A 19,333-nucleotide genomic window follows, 5' to 3' on the forward strand; every position below is an offset into this window, starting at 1 on the left:
GTGATTCCTCTGTTCTTCTGGAGTTGTGATAAATATAATTTCACATATTTGTACAACATTTTACTTACCACCATAAGTGCTAGTAAGTGGTAAGTTTGTTTTAATTACTTATAGATACCTTATTTCTATGATATGTATTTTTTTGTGCTGAATAATGCATCAATTACTACAAACTTCATGAGCACACAGTACCTCATGAGACTGTCTAATAAGCATATAAGAAGCCAAGGCTCTCAGTCATTTTTTATTTTCCAAGATATTAGACTTCTGATGGCATTGGTATTCTGACAATGATGGACATGACTATTAAACAGTTGAGTAATAGATAGTGTGCCTAATAGGACTAGGGCAGTTGCAAAGAGAGAGTAAAGTGATACTGTACAAGTGCACAGTGGGAAGACGAGTGGAATAGGCTCATATGAAGCAGTGGCAAAAGCCCAGATTCACTGGTTATTGAAATTCTTCTCTTGCCAAATGGATTAATTTTAAAAATGGCATAAAAAGAAACCATTCCAAAACTATATGGTTATTAACAGTTATATATACAGTATAATTATTAGTAACAAAAAACCAAAACATAAAAAAATCAAAACCAACAACAACAAAAAAACCGCAATACCAAAAGAAAACACCTAACCCAAACATATTTGAAATTTCTGGGGACAAGAAGCATTTAAAAAGTAAAATAATTTTGAAGAAGTGGAGTTGTTGTGTATGTCCTTCCTGCAGCATAGTAAGTGAATCCATGGCAAACACTGTTTTGCACCACAGAGTCTCTCCAACAAGTTTTCTCTCTCTCATCCACCAGACTTGTCTGCTCATCAGCCTCAGAACTGAACCTTTATTCATGCTCAGTTTTCTTAGGCTCTCAGAGAGAAAAATTCAGAGTGCTTAGAAAAGAAGTGCCTCCCAAAACAAAGGTGAACTGGTGAAAAATCTAATGGTTCAAAAATGACTAATACAAAAACACATGCATGCCTCAAGACCCAACTACTTTCACCTTTCAAAGTTGGCTTGACTAAAAATTCACCCAGTGTCTACAGAAGCGAACCACCTGTGTACTTGGAATCCAGGTCAGTTTTCATTACTAGATGATTTGGAACACTTTTAATCATGTTGAATTCTTGTTTGCATTTTTAAGTGAAAGAAGATTGAGCTAAATCACTATCTTGTATGAGTCAGTGCTGTTAAATTAAAAAATTAAAAAAAAAAAAAGAAACCAAGCAGATTACAAAGACTTAATATTACAGTATGTGGTTATTCATGACTAAGTCCAACAGAAGGAATCCCAAAATCATTTAACACAAGCAACAGGACACAGTAATAGCCAATTATTGAACCCACAGTCTCTTTGAGGATCATCTAGATGAGTAGAAAAGCCATTAGGAAAGTTTTGCAGGGCATCTTCCTCATTGTATTTCCAGGTGTATTACTACAGGAATCCAGGAATTCATTTGAAGCAGAGCTACAAGCCATTTCTAGATTTAAATATACTGTTATTCATTTCACATGTATAATAGTGCAATCATCATTACATAAAGGGAGCAATAAAAGTGAAGGGTACATTTATTTCATTTGTATTTTCAGAAACATCATGGATTTCTTCGGCTATATAGAGCAGTTGAAAGGATAAGCTCTATATCACCAGATTCACACAGTGCTATTTAAGTTGAATATGTAACAACTGCAAATATCTAGTCACTTTACACCCAGTAGGTGAGAAATACCTACCATGATGGAATTCAGATACTGTATATTTTCATCCTTAAAGATATTAATATATTCAACCTCCCTTTATTTAAGACACTTCAGTCTTCCCTGTCTGTAAATCAAGACCCAGAAGAATTGCAAAACTGGAGCAAATTCTGGCCAACTCCTTTTCTTCACATCAGTTCCTTTTCTTTCAATATCAAGAAAATTAAAAGGAATAGTTGAGGCACAAGTGATTTTTATGCAGAAGCATAGAAGTATTTAAATAAGTAGACTAAATCTTCAGTATTTAACTTTAAAAAAAAAGACATAGATCATAGCTATATGATCATAGTCATAGATCACAGTCACTGCAGTCTTACTGGATTGCTTTTTTTTCCCCCCAAGATGAAAAAATACACTGATTCACAGAACTTACCAAATCCACTTTATACTGCTATCTCACATAGTTCATATCTAATCAGAGCAAAGTACAAACCCGTGCTTCAAGGGAGCCTGAAATCATTCTGCTACACCTGATAACAAACGATTTCTTCAGCCAAGAGAGCTTCAGTGAGCTCAGAAATGCACAGAAGGGTCCGTCCAGCTGAACTGACGTAAATGGTGCTCGCAGAACTTAGCATGAAAGTGCACTGGCAACAAGCTTTTGAGAATAAGCTCATATCATAAGAGCTTGTGCTTGAAACTACTTTTACAGCTATGGTTATATTGTTTCTGTTAAGAGGCACTGCATAAATATGGAGTCATTCATCTAATGCACTTAGTATTTCTCAGATGAGGACTATTGCAGTTTTACCCTATGTCTAGGTGTGATAATACTTTGGTTTGCTTTACAGCAGTAGCATTGCACTAGCAATACAGCTGATACTAAAGAGAAGGCTGAAAACACTTGCAGACTGGAGTTGAAAAACCCCAACCTCCTCCTTTACTTCTTTTCATGCTTCTTCGTTAGTTTTCCTCTTTCTAGTTGGAGGCTTGTACCGGTGTTTGTTCTCTTCTCCTTTTGCTGGCTCTCCTGGGAAACTTGTTGCACTGCTCGGAGGATGGCAGTCTGCACAATCTGCTTGCTGGCAATCTGCAGCTTAACTTCATCTTGCTCCAGCCCTGGCTTCTCACCTACCAGAGCCAAACAAAAAGAAAAGGAGCTAAGAATTTGGGGTTAGTCCATGAAATCGTGAAGGACAGAAAAAGACGAGGGGGGAAGCAAAATCACAGAGTGACTGAGGACAGTTTATTACATAGAAAACCTGCCAATACTGAAGAAGATAAATTAGGGAGGAAAGTGCCTGTGCGTGCTCAGCACCACAGGACTGAGTGAAGGGGGAGGTTTTGAGTCATACAGCTCAATTACCCACTCCCCAGCACTGGGGACAGCTGTGACTTCACAGCTGAAACAAGAACAGATGTGTTATGCAGTAAGACAGGAAAGGTTTTCTCATCCAGCTGTGAATCACATCCATTTTGACTTGAGCTGTGCTTCTCAATAGGGAATTGGACTTTATTTTGTAAGTCTGACATGTACTCCCTTACCACCACATAAAAAAAACACTGTTTCATTAACATTTCTTTTTTTTTTACTTTAGATTGAAAGCCCTCATCCATCAAATCCCAATTGACTTCAAGTTACAAGATTTTGTTTAGTGTAGTTTATTAACCCTTAGAAAGATTTTCAAAAATATCAGCAAAACATTAAGAAATACTCAGATTCCTGTAAGTAAAACAGAGAACATTTTCTATGACAACCTGTCAAATACATATTTTCATGTGAAACTTCCTTCTTTGGCTAAATGTTTAAAATCTGGAGAAAAATGATGTAGTATGACTACTGACATCTGGTAATGAGGAAGAGTAGTTTATGTTAAGAGGTTTGTCTTTAAAAGTATTTTGACTCCTAACATAAGTGGCAATTTGGACAATATAGAATAGTCTGTAATGGTCACAGCTGATACTGATTTAAAAAAAAAATTTTTATTTGCACTTATTGGCATATAGGAAATCAGTTTCTCATTGAAATGTTTAGACTAGGTGCTACTGACATCACTAGATTTGATTTTAAAGTTTTTAAAGACACTCATCTCAGTTCTTTCTTAGTTGACTGTTATGCTCAAGTATTTCATTACATAGGATTTCCAGTTTACTGTCTTTTTAAATTACATATATTAAGAATTGTGTCCTGAGAGAAATCAAACAGAGTGAATTAAAGATCAGGTGCTTTTATGAGAGGTACATATCTGAAATTGTGATGAATTCCCAATGTTCACGTTTTTTTCAAGGAAACTTAACATAGAAAGAAAAGAAGAATCACTTGTTTCCTTAGGGAATATGCTACATGCTTGAGGGAAGAGACAAGGGGTCCTGCACCTGGATCAAAGTAATGCCTGATATCAATGCAGACTGAGTGGTGAATTTATTACCAGCAGATTTGTGGAGAAGTACTTGGGGATACTGGTAGACAAAAAGCTGGAACTAAGATGGCCTGTAGTCCAGAAATGTATGCTGGTCTTTACAAAAACGGCATGGCCAGGAGCAAAGGGAGGTGATTCTACTCCTGTGCTCAGCCCCTGTCAGACTCTGGTGTGCTGTGTCCAGGTCTGGGGTACTCGTCACTGTAAAGACAAGTAAGAGGTTAAAACCTGTGAAAACATAGGAAAAGTGTTTTGAACTGGAAAAGCTGACTGAAAAAATCACTTGAATTCTTGGAACAGTCAGATTCCCTGATTCAGTTTTTTCCACTTCTCATCACTTGAAACAGTGTGGTTTTGGATGGAATTAAATGTTACTTAACAGATCAAGTATAATAATTCTTCACTACTCAAATATGAACTCACATTTTATCACTCATCTAATTAGTCTTCTTGCCTGGCTGAAAAAGATCAGTCAACACATCTGATGTTCAGAAGATAATGTATTAACAAAAGCAGGGATAAACATAAAATTCTAAATAAAAATGAATATGTTGGAATAGACAATGAGGTTATATGAAATATAAAAAAACCTGCCAATCCTCAAAGCCAGAAACCCCCAGAATATATAATTGAAAACATACTGTTATTAAGCACATCGCTGTTGAAAATTACTCAGTTTGCTCTCCTTAGAGATGCTTTGTTATTTATTTGGTCCTTGCCAATTAATCTACAAAATCTGATGTTCAAATATTTTTACTTTAGAAAGGTCATCCATAGCAACAGTCAGTTGAACAAAAAGAGATTTCAAGTGCATTTCTCTCTGGGCTTTTCAGTTGTTTATTCAGGAGCAAAACCTGTCTGAAAGCACCACACAGATAAGTGAGATGTAGAGTATGTCTGCTCAGCTCTAAGCCATTAGATGATTCTTTTATTTGCTGAGATAACCAAGAACAGAGAACCCAAAACCTCTGGACTACCTCTGCCCAGCCTCTGAGGGTTTAGGTATGCACAGAAAGGAAATGAAGCAGCTTGAATAAACTTAATTAATATTTGTGTAAAATGGTTAGGATGATAGCAACCCAGATAACAAGAGATAATTGGCTTCAGAGACAGAAAGAATCAAAGCTGTTGGCCTGGGGTGATGTGAACAATGAGATCTTTGGCAGCTTGTGTGGACCATCTAAATGAGAAACCAAGTGAAAATGATAGTTATTTTGGAGGGTGACCATATAAATTAGAAACCAAGTGAAAATGATAGTTATTTTGGAGGGTGATATCTGGCACTGTGTTTGACCCAGGTCTGAGCCTGTGTTGGGACCATTATTTGTAGGAGCTGGAGTGCCAGAGATTTCAAGCAGTCAAAAACAAACATCCAGCTCCCCTGGGTATATGGTATCCATTACAGCTGGTCCAACAGGACGTGATCCTGGGCAAGTGGTTCTAGATGACCCTGCTTGAGTAGGAGCTGGGCAAGATGACCTTTAGAGGTCCCTTCCAACCACAAACCTACTCCATTCCTGTCATTTTAGCTAGTTAGGCTGTGATAAATCAAAACTTTTTCACTTTCTGAATGAGTAAACAACAATCTCCCAAAAAAGTGTCCCCACTACCTCCTCTTCTTCCAATTATTCATTTCAAGGAAAGCAGTTGGATAGTTGTTTCCTGAGAAGCTCACTTATTTATTGACACACTGGACCTACTCTGAGCAAGAAGATAAGAAAGCAGAGATGACTCATAGAAGTATCCCAAAAGGGCTCAGCTGGAACATATCTATGTCCACCTTGCTGAAATACAGACTGCTGTGGACATCCAGGCAGAAATTTGAGTGCCTATAGAATTAATTAGGCACTTCAAGAACTGCACATTTTCAGTCAAGTAAAAAAAGGACATAGCTCCTGCTGGCTAGGTGTTTCATGTTTAGCTAATCAAAATGAGAGTTACTAAGATGATAAAATGTATTTCTTTTTTATCTACCATTTTTTTAAGATTTGAAGTATAACTGTTAAGTTAAAATTCCATGACAAATATGTCATTTGAAGTAATTTCTGGGAAAAAGCTTGAACATCAGAAACACATGCTGCCTATTAGTTTGCCTTCTCTAAAGACTATATTTTCCTCTTGAAGTTAGAAAATCTTTATTTGTTCTCTATCTTTGGATGCTCACCCCTCATACCCAGCACCCCAATTCTGTAAAGAGAGGAGTGAAATATCTGGGTTGAGGGATGTTAAATACAAACCAGTAAATTTATCATCAACACATGATGAAGCCTCTTTAGCATGTTTTTATTACCTTGTGCTACTCTCCATAAATTTAATGCCAACTAACTCAGCAGATGAAAAGTAACTTTTAAACGCTGGTCTGGTTCTGCAATCCAAAATACAGTTTGAGAGATCCAAAAACCATCAAAATCTTGGACTGGCTGCAGGAGTCAGTTACATATTCCATTTCTACCTAAAATTAGTGGTATGTATCAGTGCCTTGAAATTGGCTTGCTTGAGGATGCTCCCCATGAAGGGAAATATGACAGAAGTTTGGAAAAAGAATAAAAACACTTGAAGTAAATTCCAAATACTCATTTCAATTAATAGAACTAATATTAGTTTAAGTCTAAGGACTCCTTGAGTTTAAGATTTACATCCTCTGAGAAATTTAAAGTTATACATGGAAAAAAAACCACTAAAGAGAAAAAGCTTTTAGAGATCAAATGTTTAGGAAATTTACTCTGGTTGCACATCAGCCTTCTCTCATTTATATCCTTCACTTTCTTCAAAGTATCCTGAGTCACTTCCTTTCCAGCCTGCAATCAAAGTAGTCTCCCGCACTTTCTGTTGATATCCCCTGGGGTTATTTCCTTTCAGCTAGCTAGAAGTTAAATTTACTACACCTTTATAAAAAACTCCTAATAAGTAACACTCAATAATGGCTGATATATTTGAATCAACAGCTAAGCTCCCTGCTGTACATTTTCCTAGGATTATTTGGAATACTATCATGAAGGTAAGCTATGACAGGCATGATCTTGCAAAGATGCCAGTCCATCCCAGATCCACTAATGTTGTCAATAAACAGTGGGGAGTTAAAGACCTTTACACTCACCTTTCCTCAAAGCTCGTAACGTTTATTGTTCCTGTATGTTGTATAAACAACTTTGAACTTTAACTGTATCTAAAAATAAGAATAAAAATCACATTTCCCTATATAAACTTCTGATCAATTTAAAACTCAGAATTACGCATAATGCATTCCCCTGTTAGCTAACATTTAAATTATGCAACAATTCTGAAGCTGAAAGAGCCAAGAAGTAAATATATTTTTCTTCAAATTTACATAAGATTATACAGGTAGAGTCTTTAACTAAAAATTTACCATTAGTTTTAGCAATATATTGCTTTGGATTGCAATAATTAATGATTACTCTTTCCCGCAACACTGCAACATTAGAATTAGTTTTTAAATAAAATTATTGTCATTATTATTATTAATTCAGGAAAAATACTGATCTCTGGAAAATCTCTCAATTCTATTGAAAATTATTACTGTAATTTTTTAACCCAGCTGACAGTACTAATGAAAATTTTAAATGGAATGAAAGTATAAATAGACAAGACCATGATTATTTGACTTCATCAGAAGGTCCAGTGTGGATGCATGGGAGCTGTGCATACAGCAAAAAGCTGTATGTTGTTATGTAAATTGTGTTTATAAACTACAGATATTGAAAAACCTTAGAGAATCTGGCAGGTTTGTAATGACATAATGTATGTGTGAATGTTGTAATAATTAACATTAATATTCTTTGCATCAATATTCATATTCTTCTATAAGAAACCAAGCTCTGTTCTTTAGCTTCCCTTTGCCATTAGGCAGTAACATATCTCTCCATCTTGTTGGCCACAACATAGAAGTTCCAGGTGAGTCTCCTCTGGCAAATACTTTGTAACCTGTGAATTGAAGTGGTTAAGATTTCTCCTTCTTTGATTTGCTTTAGAGGTTGGTGCTGGGATTTCAGCACAAGAAGCCTAATTTGAAGAAGAGATTCACAATCAGGAAATGTTGATGAGTCATTTTAATTACATTCAGAGTGAACGAAGATGGCAATCAGCCAGGGCTGAAAACTTTTCAACACATGTGCACAAACCAACTTTGCACATGAGAGTCATTAAAATATTTTACAGAATTAGAAACCCAATTCGTCTCAATGTCAGTAATGGTGTGAGCTCAGAGACCTCATTAAAAGGTCCTACAATGAAGTTACAAATTTAATATTTAAAATTAAAAAATAGTAATAAATGTATTCTTAACTGCACTAGAGTTAATTCTGTCCAGTACCATTTCTCATGCTCTAAAATAGAGCCCAGTGAGGTCCTGACTAATAGCTGTCAAGCAGCAGGAGACAATACTCATTTACCTTGATTCCTTGAGAAAGAGAGGACACTGAATATAACAGAAATGCCAGAAGTACTTTAATGTAGGATCCTGTGTTTTTCCAATTTCCTGACATGCTGTGTGCAGGGGATTTCTTGTGAAAGTCAATGTTGCTAAGGTAAGGTTCAGTTCAGGTTTATTTTCTGCCCTAGCCTCATACCCCGTTCTTGCTGTTCAACCAGCATGGAAGAGGGACTGTTTCATGAAGGGGACCAGCACAGATTACTTTGCTCTTCAAAAAAAATTTTAAGAATGAAGCTGGAATAACTCTGCTCTGAATACAATTAGAGGAGGAATATAAAGGCAAAAGAGAAGAGCAGAAATGCAGATAAGCTGTCTCAAAAGACATACTAATATCAACACAGCAATACTTCATTGTATCTTTTTATTCAGACATTAGCTATATCTCAACTCAGGTTTTGTAATTTTTTTCCACTAAGTTTTTACTCTTTCTTAAGAGATAAGAATACCTGAAATTCTCTTTGGGTTTTTTGCTATATATAAAGCTATCTTTTTAAAGACTCCAGCAAGTTATTACAATTTGAAATATGCCAGTGAAAATGAACTTTTTAGATTAAGAGATTGCTGAGACCTCTCTATTCTTAAGCATTTTTTCAATGTTTTAGTAAGATTTCTTGCCATAGTTCAATAATATTAACTAAAACCAGATTATACACTTCAGTCTATATATTTTCTAGGTATTTTCACATATAGGAATAACTTCACTCTTTAAGGACTGCATTTTTCAGCTTTGAAGTCTGAATGTAGTTAAAAATATTAATCACTGACAATTCTGTCACACCCAAACCCATAAATGTGATACTCAGATTTTGGTCCCAAAAGGAATATTTCTGGATTCAATACTGTAAACTAAGATTAATTTAACAGGGGTTTTGAGTCTTAGGCTGCAGTTCAGTGTATTAAAAAGAAGAGATTCCCTAAAGAGCATCTGGGACCAGCTGCTTCAAAGTTAATGAAAAATTTATATTCTCTTCATCTGCACAATTTTCCTACTTCTTTTAGAGAGCACATTTCAAATACTAAAATAAGAAACCTCTCTACACAAACGCTGTAATTCTTCCAGGGTGGGAGAGGTCCAGAGGCAGAGATACAGGTGATCATTATCGTAGAATCATAGATTGGTTTGCGTTGGAAGGCAGCTTAAAGAACATCTAATTCCAAACCCCCTGCCATGAGGCATCCAGAACCTCTCTGGGCAACCTGTTTCTGTACCTCACCATCCTCACAGTGAACAATTTCTTCCTGATATCTAATCTAAACCTTCCCTCTTGTAGTTTAAAACCAGTCCCCCTTGTTTTGTCACTATCTGCCCATATAAAAACCTCAATCTCCCTGTTTTTATAAGCCCTTTTTATGCACTGGAAGTCTCCCTGAAGGTGTCCCCAGTGTCTTCCCTTCTCCAGCCTGAACAACCGCCACTCCTTCAAACTGACTTCATTGGAGAAGTGCTCCAGGCCTCTGTTCATCTTTTTTTTCCTCCTCTCTGAACCCACACTAACAGGTCCATGCCCTTCTTGTGTTGAGGATGCCAGAGCTGGATGCAGCACTACAGGTGGGATCTCACCAGAGTGGAGTGGGGGAGCCACCTCCCTTGACCTGCTGGGCACACTACTTTTGTTGTAGCCCAGGATATGGTTGGGTTTCAGGGCTATAAGTGCACATTGCTGGCTCACATCCAGTTTTTCATTCACCAGTAGCCCCAAGACCTTCTCATCATGGCTGTTTTCAATGAGTTCTTCCAGTCTGTGCTCATCTCTGGAATTGCCTCAACCCATGTGCAGTACTTTGCACTTGGACTTTTGAACTTTATGCGGTCCTCAAGTTTGCCCAGGTCCCTCTGGACAGCACCCCATTCTTCTGCTAGGCCAACTGCAGAGCTCAGCTTTGTGTCATCTGCAAACTTGCAGAGGGTGCACTCAATCCCACTGCCTGTGTCACTGATGAAGGTATCAAAGAACACCAGTTTCAAGATGGGGCTCTGAATGACGCTACTCATCATCTGACCCCCTCTGCCTTCTATTTTCTACAGTTCAGGTGCTCAGAGATTCCCATCTAAAAAGAAAACACTAAGCACAGAAATCTAGATAATATTTGTGTAGGTCCTCTGAATCTGTATCAAAAAGCTCATTTTGATCCCCATTGAAACACAGCTTTTGTGTTAGAAGACTTCAGTATCCACCACTGTAAAGAATAAGCAAATGGCAAGTTTTCAATGGAAGCTTATTTTGCCAGCTGCTGTGTTTGGATTTCTATAACTTTTCATGGGTTTTGATCTGAAAGAACTATGTAGAGGTTAATAAAAATTTTGAATATCTGAACCTGCTTTTCTTTTTAAGTGTAGAAAATAGGGAAAAGGTTACATAACCTGTAAAAAGCCAGCAAACATTCTGCTTTAGCCAGTGAAAACGCCCTGCTACATTTGAGATATATTTCAATTTATACCAGATTATTCAGAGTCAAAAATTGTATGGCCAAATGTCAGATGAAGCAGAGCCCTTCTCTAGCTCTAAAATAAATCCCAAGCCCCATAATAAAAACACCCAGGAAAAGAAACATCCCTCACAGAAAGCCCTAAATTTGCACATGCACAGCAGTACAGAAAAATTTCCCTGTTTATTTTAGAATGTGAGTGGAGTATGAAAACTGTAAATACAGCTATTAGCAACCAAGCCTGAGATTTTATATACTCATATACCTATATATATAGATGTAGATGTAGAATTTTGTATATGTAGAATCTCAGAATTACAGAATATGCTGAGTTGGACCCATCAGGATTATTGGGTCCAACTCCTGCCCTGTTTGGGACAATCCCCAGGAGTCACACTATGTGCCTGAGAGTGTTGTCCAAATACTTTTGAACTCTGTCATGCTTGGTGCCATGACCAGCTCCCTGGGGAGCCTATTTTAGTGCCATGACCACCCCCTGGGTAAAGAACCATTTTCTAATATCCAACCTAAATCTCCCCTGACACAGCTTCAGGCCATTCCCTTGGGCATATACACATGCATGTGTATACACAAAGTCATGATAGAAAGTAAACCACAGGTTATACAAACCTAAAAGGCACCTAGAAAGAGCAAAACCCTTTTTTTGAATTTTTAATTTCATAGCTGCAATCTTGACAGAATCTCTCTGCAACAGGATGGCATCCCATGTTGTTTTCCACTCTTGGAACTGATTCTCTGTCTTCCCAGAGAAATATTTTGTGCTATATTAAGAAAACTTACTTCAAGCAAAATGCAATGTCAATCTGACAGTATTTAACAGAAGTATAAATGGATATGCAACCCTTCTGTACTGATAAATCATGAGTGGATTCACTGCCCAAAGACAGAAAATTCAGGGTTATTCTATCAATATACATACTACAAAGTGAAGCAACTACAAGCACAAGTAATCCACAGGAGGTTATGTCTGCCTTATCACTAGTGAAAGGCCTGAGTAGAACATGGCTCAATTTACTTCTTCAGGCAAAAAAATTTCAAACTCTCTAGAAGGAAGACAGCATCTTCTGGAAACACAACAACAGGATTTGCAAGGGCAGACAACAGCAACACAGAGCTCACCTCCTCTGATTTCCGTTGCAATGCACTCTAAAGGAACCTGAAGCATTTTAGGGCTACTCAGGTCACCTTTTCATTTCTGATAACATCAGTAAAGACTATGTTCCAATTGGCATTCACTAGATTTCTGTAGAATCTTTCAATTTCTTGTGTAAAAGACATGATGCATATGGGCAACTAATAGCCAAAGAACTTCACAAAGGCTATAAATGAATTTGAATGCATTGCTTGCAAATAATTTTTGCTTAAAAAAACCCCTAGTATTTGTAACATAATACAATGTATTATGTCCTTAAAATCTTTAATAGACGAGATTGGAGGTATAGAAAGAATCTACCATTCACTGTATTTTACAGTAAGAGCACTTATTTCCATTAGCACAATAAAACATATAAGATTGGAATGATATTATTTATATCTATAACAAGTAAAAGAGAACAATCCACCTTCAAGAACAATGACTTGGAGGGACAAACTCTAGAGGTCAGTGTAACACATTCATTTTCTACATTCACGATTTGACTTTCCTGCTCAATAAACAGTTCAGTAAGGATGTTAATAAGGACTATATCACTTGTTACCACTATCCCCCAACTATGAACAACTCCTTCAATATAGGCCATACACAGTCACTGTGATAACAGAATTCTTCTCACACCTAACCTGAATAGAATTTAATCCAGTGACAGCAAAGTGAAATATGCCAGCCTCACTTATTCAAGACTTCAGTTCTGTTAAAAATTATTTGAAACAATAAATTCTGTGCCATTTTTAAATGCAATGTTGAATTGTACTTTAAAGAAACATTGTACCTGGGACTGCTGATTGTTTTCTTAACTTGCTAAATTAATCATACTTCTGAATATCTATGAACTAAATTTCTTTCACCTCACTAATGAGGTCTGCTGGTGGAGTTTCACAGCAGGGGAAAGACGAATGTGTCACTGGGAAAAGGTCAGCACAAGAAACATTTTTCTTCAGCAAAAGAGAATAAGGAATTTCCTCCTATATGATTTTTTCCTACCAGGTGGCAAACACTTTGAACTACTGTTGAGAGCTGTAAATGCATTCAGACACTTCTGGGCAGCAACTGGCCTCCATACTCACTACCAGCCATAACAAATACTGGACAAAACCTCCATTATTTCAGACTGCATGAGGCTGACAAATAGTTTTGGTTTTCATTTTCAAATTATGTCCTACACATGGAATTTATCAACATTAAGCTATCAAATAAGAATCCTATATGTATACGGATTTACATTTTTTATTAGGGATTTTTGGGGGGAACTACAGAACTCAGAGAATTAGCAGAATGTAGCACATCAGTTAATAAGGACAAGGACTATACCCTGTCTTGTTCTCATGGATGAAAGGCACTGCATAACTGAGTGCCAGAGTACCACAGTCAGCACAAACACTGGAGATATCCCACAACAGGGTACCTTCAAAGAAGTAAAGTTATTGATAGCAATTTTTGCATTCATGAACAGGCCCTTCCATACTGTCTTGATCTGGATATTGTGGTCAGGAATCTGCAATAGTACCTGTAACATTGTAATCAAAAAAAAAAAAAAAAAAAGAAAAATTAAGTCAAGAAATTTCACATCTTCACATTCTGCAACCCAACAGGTTCTTGTTATCCCAGTTTTTCCACTGGAGAAGATCAGGACTATTCAGACCAGTAAGAACATCTGTTTCAGTTTGCAGCTGCTATTTCTTCAATTGCAGTGTAATGAGATTCCTAAAATGTTTGGTACAGGATGCATTTCTGATCTTCAGTGTCATTATACAAGTCTGCTGTGTTGCTCCCAGCTTAAAAATGTCAAGAACAGCTGTGCTTATGAAAAGCTCGTTGAAAACCTACTGGTGTTGCTGTTGCACGAGAAAGGCGCTGAGCTGTGAACATTCTGACTTCTCAAATGTCTATCTTTAAACTTTGTGTTCACACTTTTTTTAACACAAAAATATTGATACAAAAATTAATTCTATATCCTCCTCCTCCTTCTAGAACTATAGGGTGTTGAATAAAGCATCCGAGTTTCTAGTTACAGAGAAACTGTCAGGTAAAAATAATTATTCAAATTACACTGACAAATAACAAGATTCACCTGAAAGATGAAATCACACGATTCAAAGAAGATACAAGCTTAAGAAAGGAAGTGTTTGACCTGAAACAATCTGTCAATATAAATATTCCAGTCTTTCTTGAGGTATTCAGTTCAAAACTGATTCCTTTCTAAAATAAACTATGCCAACAAACAAACAAACAAATAAAAAACCCCCCAAACCCAAAAAATCACAGCTTTGTATTGGATTAAACTATTATGGCTTGCAGTGATGAGACTCTATTATTTGGTTATTTAATTTATGGCTTTACAGAGTAAGAGTCAGACATAAGTGTTTGAGTGATTTGTGCAAAACAGCATCAGAAAAAATTCTTGAAGCATGAAAAATACCTTTGTATTGTGTTTGTTTAGATGAATCATACAAAAATAGTATTTTTTTTATCTTTGCATTAGGAAAACATTTTGGAAATTAAAAGAAGCAAGGAATATGCCCAAGATAATTTTTGGAAAAGTAAAAGTCTGCTAAAAAGTTGTTTGATTAGCAACATTTAAAGTTACTGTTAAATCTGGTAAATGCTGATATTGGAAGTGATTATATTCTTGTAAACTAATGATCTGCTATCAGCAGAAACCTTGCTGCATAATCTAATTTTTACTAATGTGTTAGAACAAATAAGTGTTTTAATGCCTCTTCATTTCCTACCTCACAATGGCATATATTAAATCTGTGGAGTTATTTATAGTTAGCAATATTTTATAGGCGAATCCAGCTAATTCTGTAATACACCATCCCATGAAGAAAATTTAAGAAAAATTTTGCAAGAAGATCTGAAAATTCAAAATTATGACTTCTCTCTGCTTTTTTGGTCTAATCTTTGAAATTTCATGGTTCTCTACTGCAGTCTTATACGTATCTCCATCCTTACATGCAATTTAAAATAACATATTGTTATCTACATCTCAAACTGCCTAAAGTATTTCAGGAAAATTAAAGAAACTAAACCTTGCAACGTGTAGCTTGTGTGAATTTCATGTGTCATCCCCCATTCTAAGGGCAGCACAACATGTGTGAATTATCCAGGGAAATGAATGCCAGACATCTCACAGAGCTTGGACTGCATTTCCTATACATCAGCACGTCATTAATCAATCAGCACAAGACAATGCAATGAAGCCCCAATCAAATTAAACCAAGTAATGAAAAATGCACTCTTAGTTCCTTTTCTGGAACAGTCTCAATGTTAATTTTCAGTGGGAAGGAAGAATATGAATAAATGTAGAAAATTAAGAATACCTTTTTGCATACCTACGAATAGCAATACACTGTCTAAAATGAGCCAGGACGTCCAATTTAGGCATGGAATACTGGCCATTTTATTATATTTTTATCTATATCTATCTATCTATCTATCTATCTATCTATCTATCTCAGTAACAGCCAGGCTTCTTTTGATGTTGCTTCTTTTTGTGCTGCTTTGTTGTGTTATTTTTCAACACAGGAAATAATAAGTTTTAGGGATTGAAGATTCACAGTAAAGTATGTATTCAGTAAATAGTCAGTCAGCTTTGCCTTTTAAAAAGTTATTTAAACTTGATAAGCTGCTTCTACTTAACAGTTTATAAATGTAGCCATTAATTCAGTGTTCTGAAATAATATATCCAAGACCTTAAGAAAAAGACCATCATCCTTTTCATCTGCAAAATCTTATCTTTGTTATCAGGTAAATGACTTCCATAATTTTTGTTTCTGGAAAAAAAATTTCTCTTGATTGTTGTTTCGTTTGCTTTTTTCTATCCCATCCTGGAAGTTTATAATTCTGACCCTAACCACTTACAGTTGGATAAATCTTTTACTTCCTCTCCCTTCACACCCCAACAAATAAATGGAACAGAAAATGAGGTCATTCATCACAGTGCGATAAAATCAGAAAGTTGACTGAAGAAATGAAAGTCAGTTTCTTAGTAGACTTATAGTATTTTTACATCATATGGCCTTAAGTACTATGAAGATGCTAAAGATGCATAAACCTCTTAATTTTTTTTTTTTTTTTATTTTTAATATCTGGTGAAGAGATAATGCCAGGGCAGAGCTGATTTGCAGGGAAGAAAAGCAATAAAAAATTGGAATCTACTCAGGCTTGCTCTGTTTGAACACAATAGATTGCTTTATCATCTCTTTCACTAATTCTCATGTAGTTGCCCTAAGTATTTTATGGCAACATTTGCAAGGAGACCATGGCCTTTTCTTTGAGTAAAGGAAAACTGAAGGATGACCATATAAAACAGTTTTAGACAGAGGGGTTTTTTTCTGTCTATGGATTAGAGTCGTGAAAAGAACAATTCATGCAGTTAATAATGAGCTTTGGGGTTTGTTCTTCTTCAGTCTTTGGAGAAAAAACATGCACGTTTTCATTATTTTAGCAGTAATCTCTTCCTGAAGTATTCCAGTCCCACAGAGCATTTAAAAAACTTGTACAGTTAATGGTGACAGTGTGACAGACAAAAGGAGTTCAGGAAAGAGCCACTAATGCTAAAGGTGTATTACAAAAAGCAGTGGATTGTTCTATTAAGATAACTAACTTGACCCTAATTTCGGAGCATGATGTAAACATGAACATATGAAATTAGAAAGCAACCAGGCAATTAAATAGGCAAAATTAATGAGATTGTTTAAAAGAGATACTATTTTTTAAAAAATTAAACTGAATTGGGTAGCAAAGTCAGACCCAAGATTTCTTTTTTAATACAAAAGTGTAAAACTTTTGGATTCTTACCCTTTCAGAGATTGGATATGCAACTTCATGAAAGATAAAACTTCTGTTAGCTTTGCAAAACAAAGGTATTAATAGTTATTCATTGTCAAGTTGCAGCGCTTGCTTTCCCTTTTCTATTGACCCACTATTTTACTGAAAGTTATACATTTTTAATGAAGTTATTTTCAAGTCATGTCCCTACAAAAGATATTACTCATGACTTACACTTACACCCTGGAGCTACTGGAGGGCCTCTCACCCCTCTCATCCTTTTCTGAACACCCAACTGCCTATTTCCAAGCAGAATGTACCAAATCCAATAAAAAATTGCTGTAGTTTTGCTTCTTTTATGGGTTAACACAAAAGTATACTATGCACTAGAGATTCTGTACTCTTATACAGTGAACTCTCACATTAGACATGAACTGCTGAAATCTTCAATTTAGCTCCAGTAAAAATTGGACTAAACAAACTTTTTGTTCTCTTTCATTCAAATACTTATTTTGCTTTGAGGGGGAAGAAAGAGGAAATGAAATTTATAAATTATCTCCATGAGTTTCAGGGATGGTCGTATTAGCAGCCACTGTTGTGGGTGCAGAGGGGGATTCACTCCCCAGTCACTGAAAGGCCACATCCTCCTTCGTGACCCTTTAGTGCAGTCTGACAAGCACAGCACCCTGCACACTTCTATAGGAGGCTCCTGTCCCTGATGAGAACCACAGGGGTGACCCTCATAACCTTTGGCTCCACAGCTAAGAAATTCTAAGCTAAACATCCTCGTTTGAACCTACCTGCCTCTGCCTGCTGGCAGCTCTGCCTCACCCATTACCCACTCCCCGCAGCACCTCTCCGGCACGGCCGGGGCCTTCCTGCGAGGCTGCTCGGCTGGGATCGGGATGCAGCTGCCCTTACCTGGAGCGAAAACCATGGTGCCGCCCGGGCAGCACGGCTCAGCACCTCAGACAGCTCCGGCCCCGCTGGGATCAGCACCTCAGACAGCTCCCGGCCCCGCTGGGATCAGCGCCCGGACGTCGCCCGCCCCTGTTGGGATCAGCACCTCGGCCAGCGCCCGGCCCTGCTGGATCAGCACCTCGGCCAGCGCCCGTCCCGCCGGGCTCAGCACCACGGACAGCGCCCGGCCCCGCACGGCGGCGGAGGCGGCCGCGGTCCCTCCCTCCACAATGCGGCGGGGCGGGGAGGGGGCCGGGGCGCCCGCACGGACACACACACACACACACACACACACACACACACACACACACACACACACACACATACACACTCTCTCCCTCTCTTTCTCTTCCAGAGAATCATCACTGCCACAACTCCTTACCCTGCAGTGGCAGCAGGGGTAAGGGCAAAAAGGAGAAAGACAACAGCGATCTGCCCGGCAGGGAGACTGGCTAATTGCTCCTAATTACCCCTCTCGACAACAGTCCCGCTGCCTGACATTTTGGGGTGCGCTGCTTTCAATGCAAGCTGACAGCACTGGTAATAGGCTTCAGCAACATCACACTTTGTCACAGCATTTTTGCTTCCAAAAGCTCAGATGCTGAGGAATTTATACTCTGATTTCACAGGCCCGTTAAGCCAGCTGTACCCAACAGCAGCACTTTAAGAGGCAACATGAATATTTTGGCATATAAAAGACGACATCAAGGCAAAACAGTAAAGAAAATAATGAATAGCAATAAAATAAACACTATGAGGGTCAACAGCAGAAGACTACTTAAAATTTCCTACCAACTTTTATGTTTCAGGTTTAATTTACTTTTGTTTGTACAACCCATAATCAGGATTCTTTTGGGCCATGAACTTCTACAGTAGAAGTGAGAAACACACAGCCTGATGGGACAAGCTTTACAAAAACTAACTCTGCTCTTTAAGCCTAACTTGCAAGAGGCATTTTGAAAAACATTATCAGGGTAAATTATGGAAAGTACATTAAAAAAAAAAAAAAACATACATTTTTTGCATGTATATGTTTGCAACAGGCAATATATTTTCCAATCATATTTTCATAATCTAAGATACTCTTACAAGCTTATCTCATTCTTTTCAGAGTCAAGCATTTCACAAACACAGAATTATGCAATTAACCTGAAATACTTGAAGTCTCAAAATAAGGCCTTTTTCTTAAAATACAGAAAAGACTGACCTCCTTAAATAATATTGCTTAGACTGACCTCCTTAAATAATATTGCTTGTATACTTCAGCTAGAGCTCAAGAGTGGCATCACTGTCAAAGTTAAACTAATTATTTGGTGATGGATTTTTTTTTTTTTTTTTTTTTTGAGGAGGGGTTGTTCATTTTGTTTGTTTGTTTGTTTGTTTTTTCTTTTTCTTTAAGTGTGTAACATCATTTCTCCTTGGGAATTAGTT

General features: G+C 37.1%; 1 protein-coding gene across 2 annotated transcripts; it reads right to left on the reverse strand.

Moving 5' to 3' along the window:
• Nucleotides 1-772: 772 nt before the first annotated feature.
• AKAIN1 (A-kinase anchor inhibitor 1) lies at nt 773-18,081 on the reverse strand. 2 transcript variants are annotated; one of them, XR_008483627.1, is made up of 3 exons: nt 17,864-18,081; nt 2,129-2,826; nt 773-1,465 (listed from the first exon to the last, which is right to left on the reverse strand). XR_008483627.1 is itself a non-coding variant. In XM_054285088.1 (2 exons), the coding sequence occupies exons 1-2, from the start codon at nt 17,877-17,879 to the stop codon at nt 2,636-2,638; spliced, it is 207 nt and encodes a 68-aa protein (XP_054141063.1). In that variant the 5' UTR covers nt 17,880-18,081; the 3' UTR covers nt 773-2,635. The 2 variants fall into 2 exon arrangements, 1 of the variants encoding a protein (XP_054141063.1); XM_054285088.1 differs by having other exon boundaries at nt 773-2,826.
• Between the last annotated feature and the right edge of the window lie 1,252 nt (nt 18,082-19,333).

Source organism: Melozone crissalis, unplaced genomic scaffold (assembly GCF_028551555.1).
Source record: "Melozone crissalis strain CALT ecotype California unplaced genomic scaffold, PUWL_Pcris_2 ptg000042l_1, whole genome shotgun sequence".
NCBI classification, from domain to species: Eukaryota; Metazoa; Chordata; class Aves; order Passeriformes; family Passerellidae; genus Melozone; species Melozone crissalis.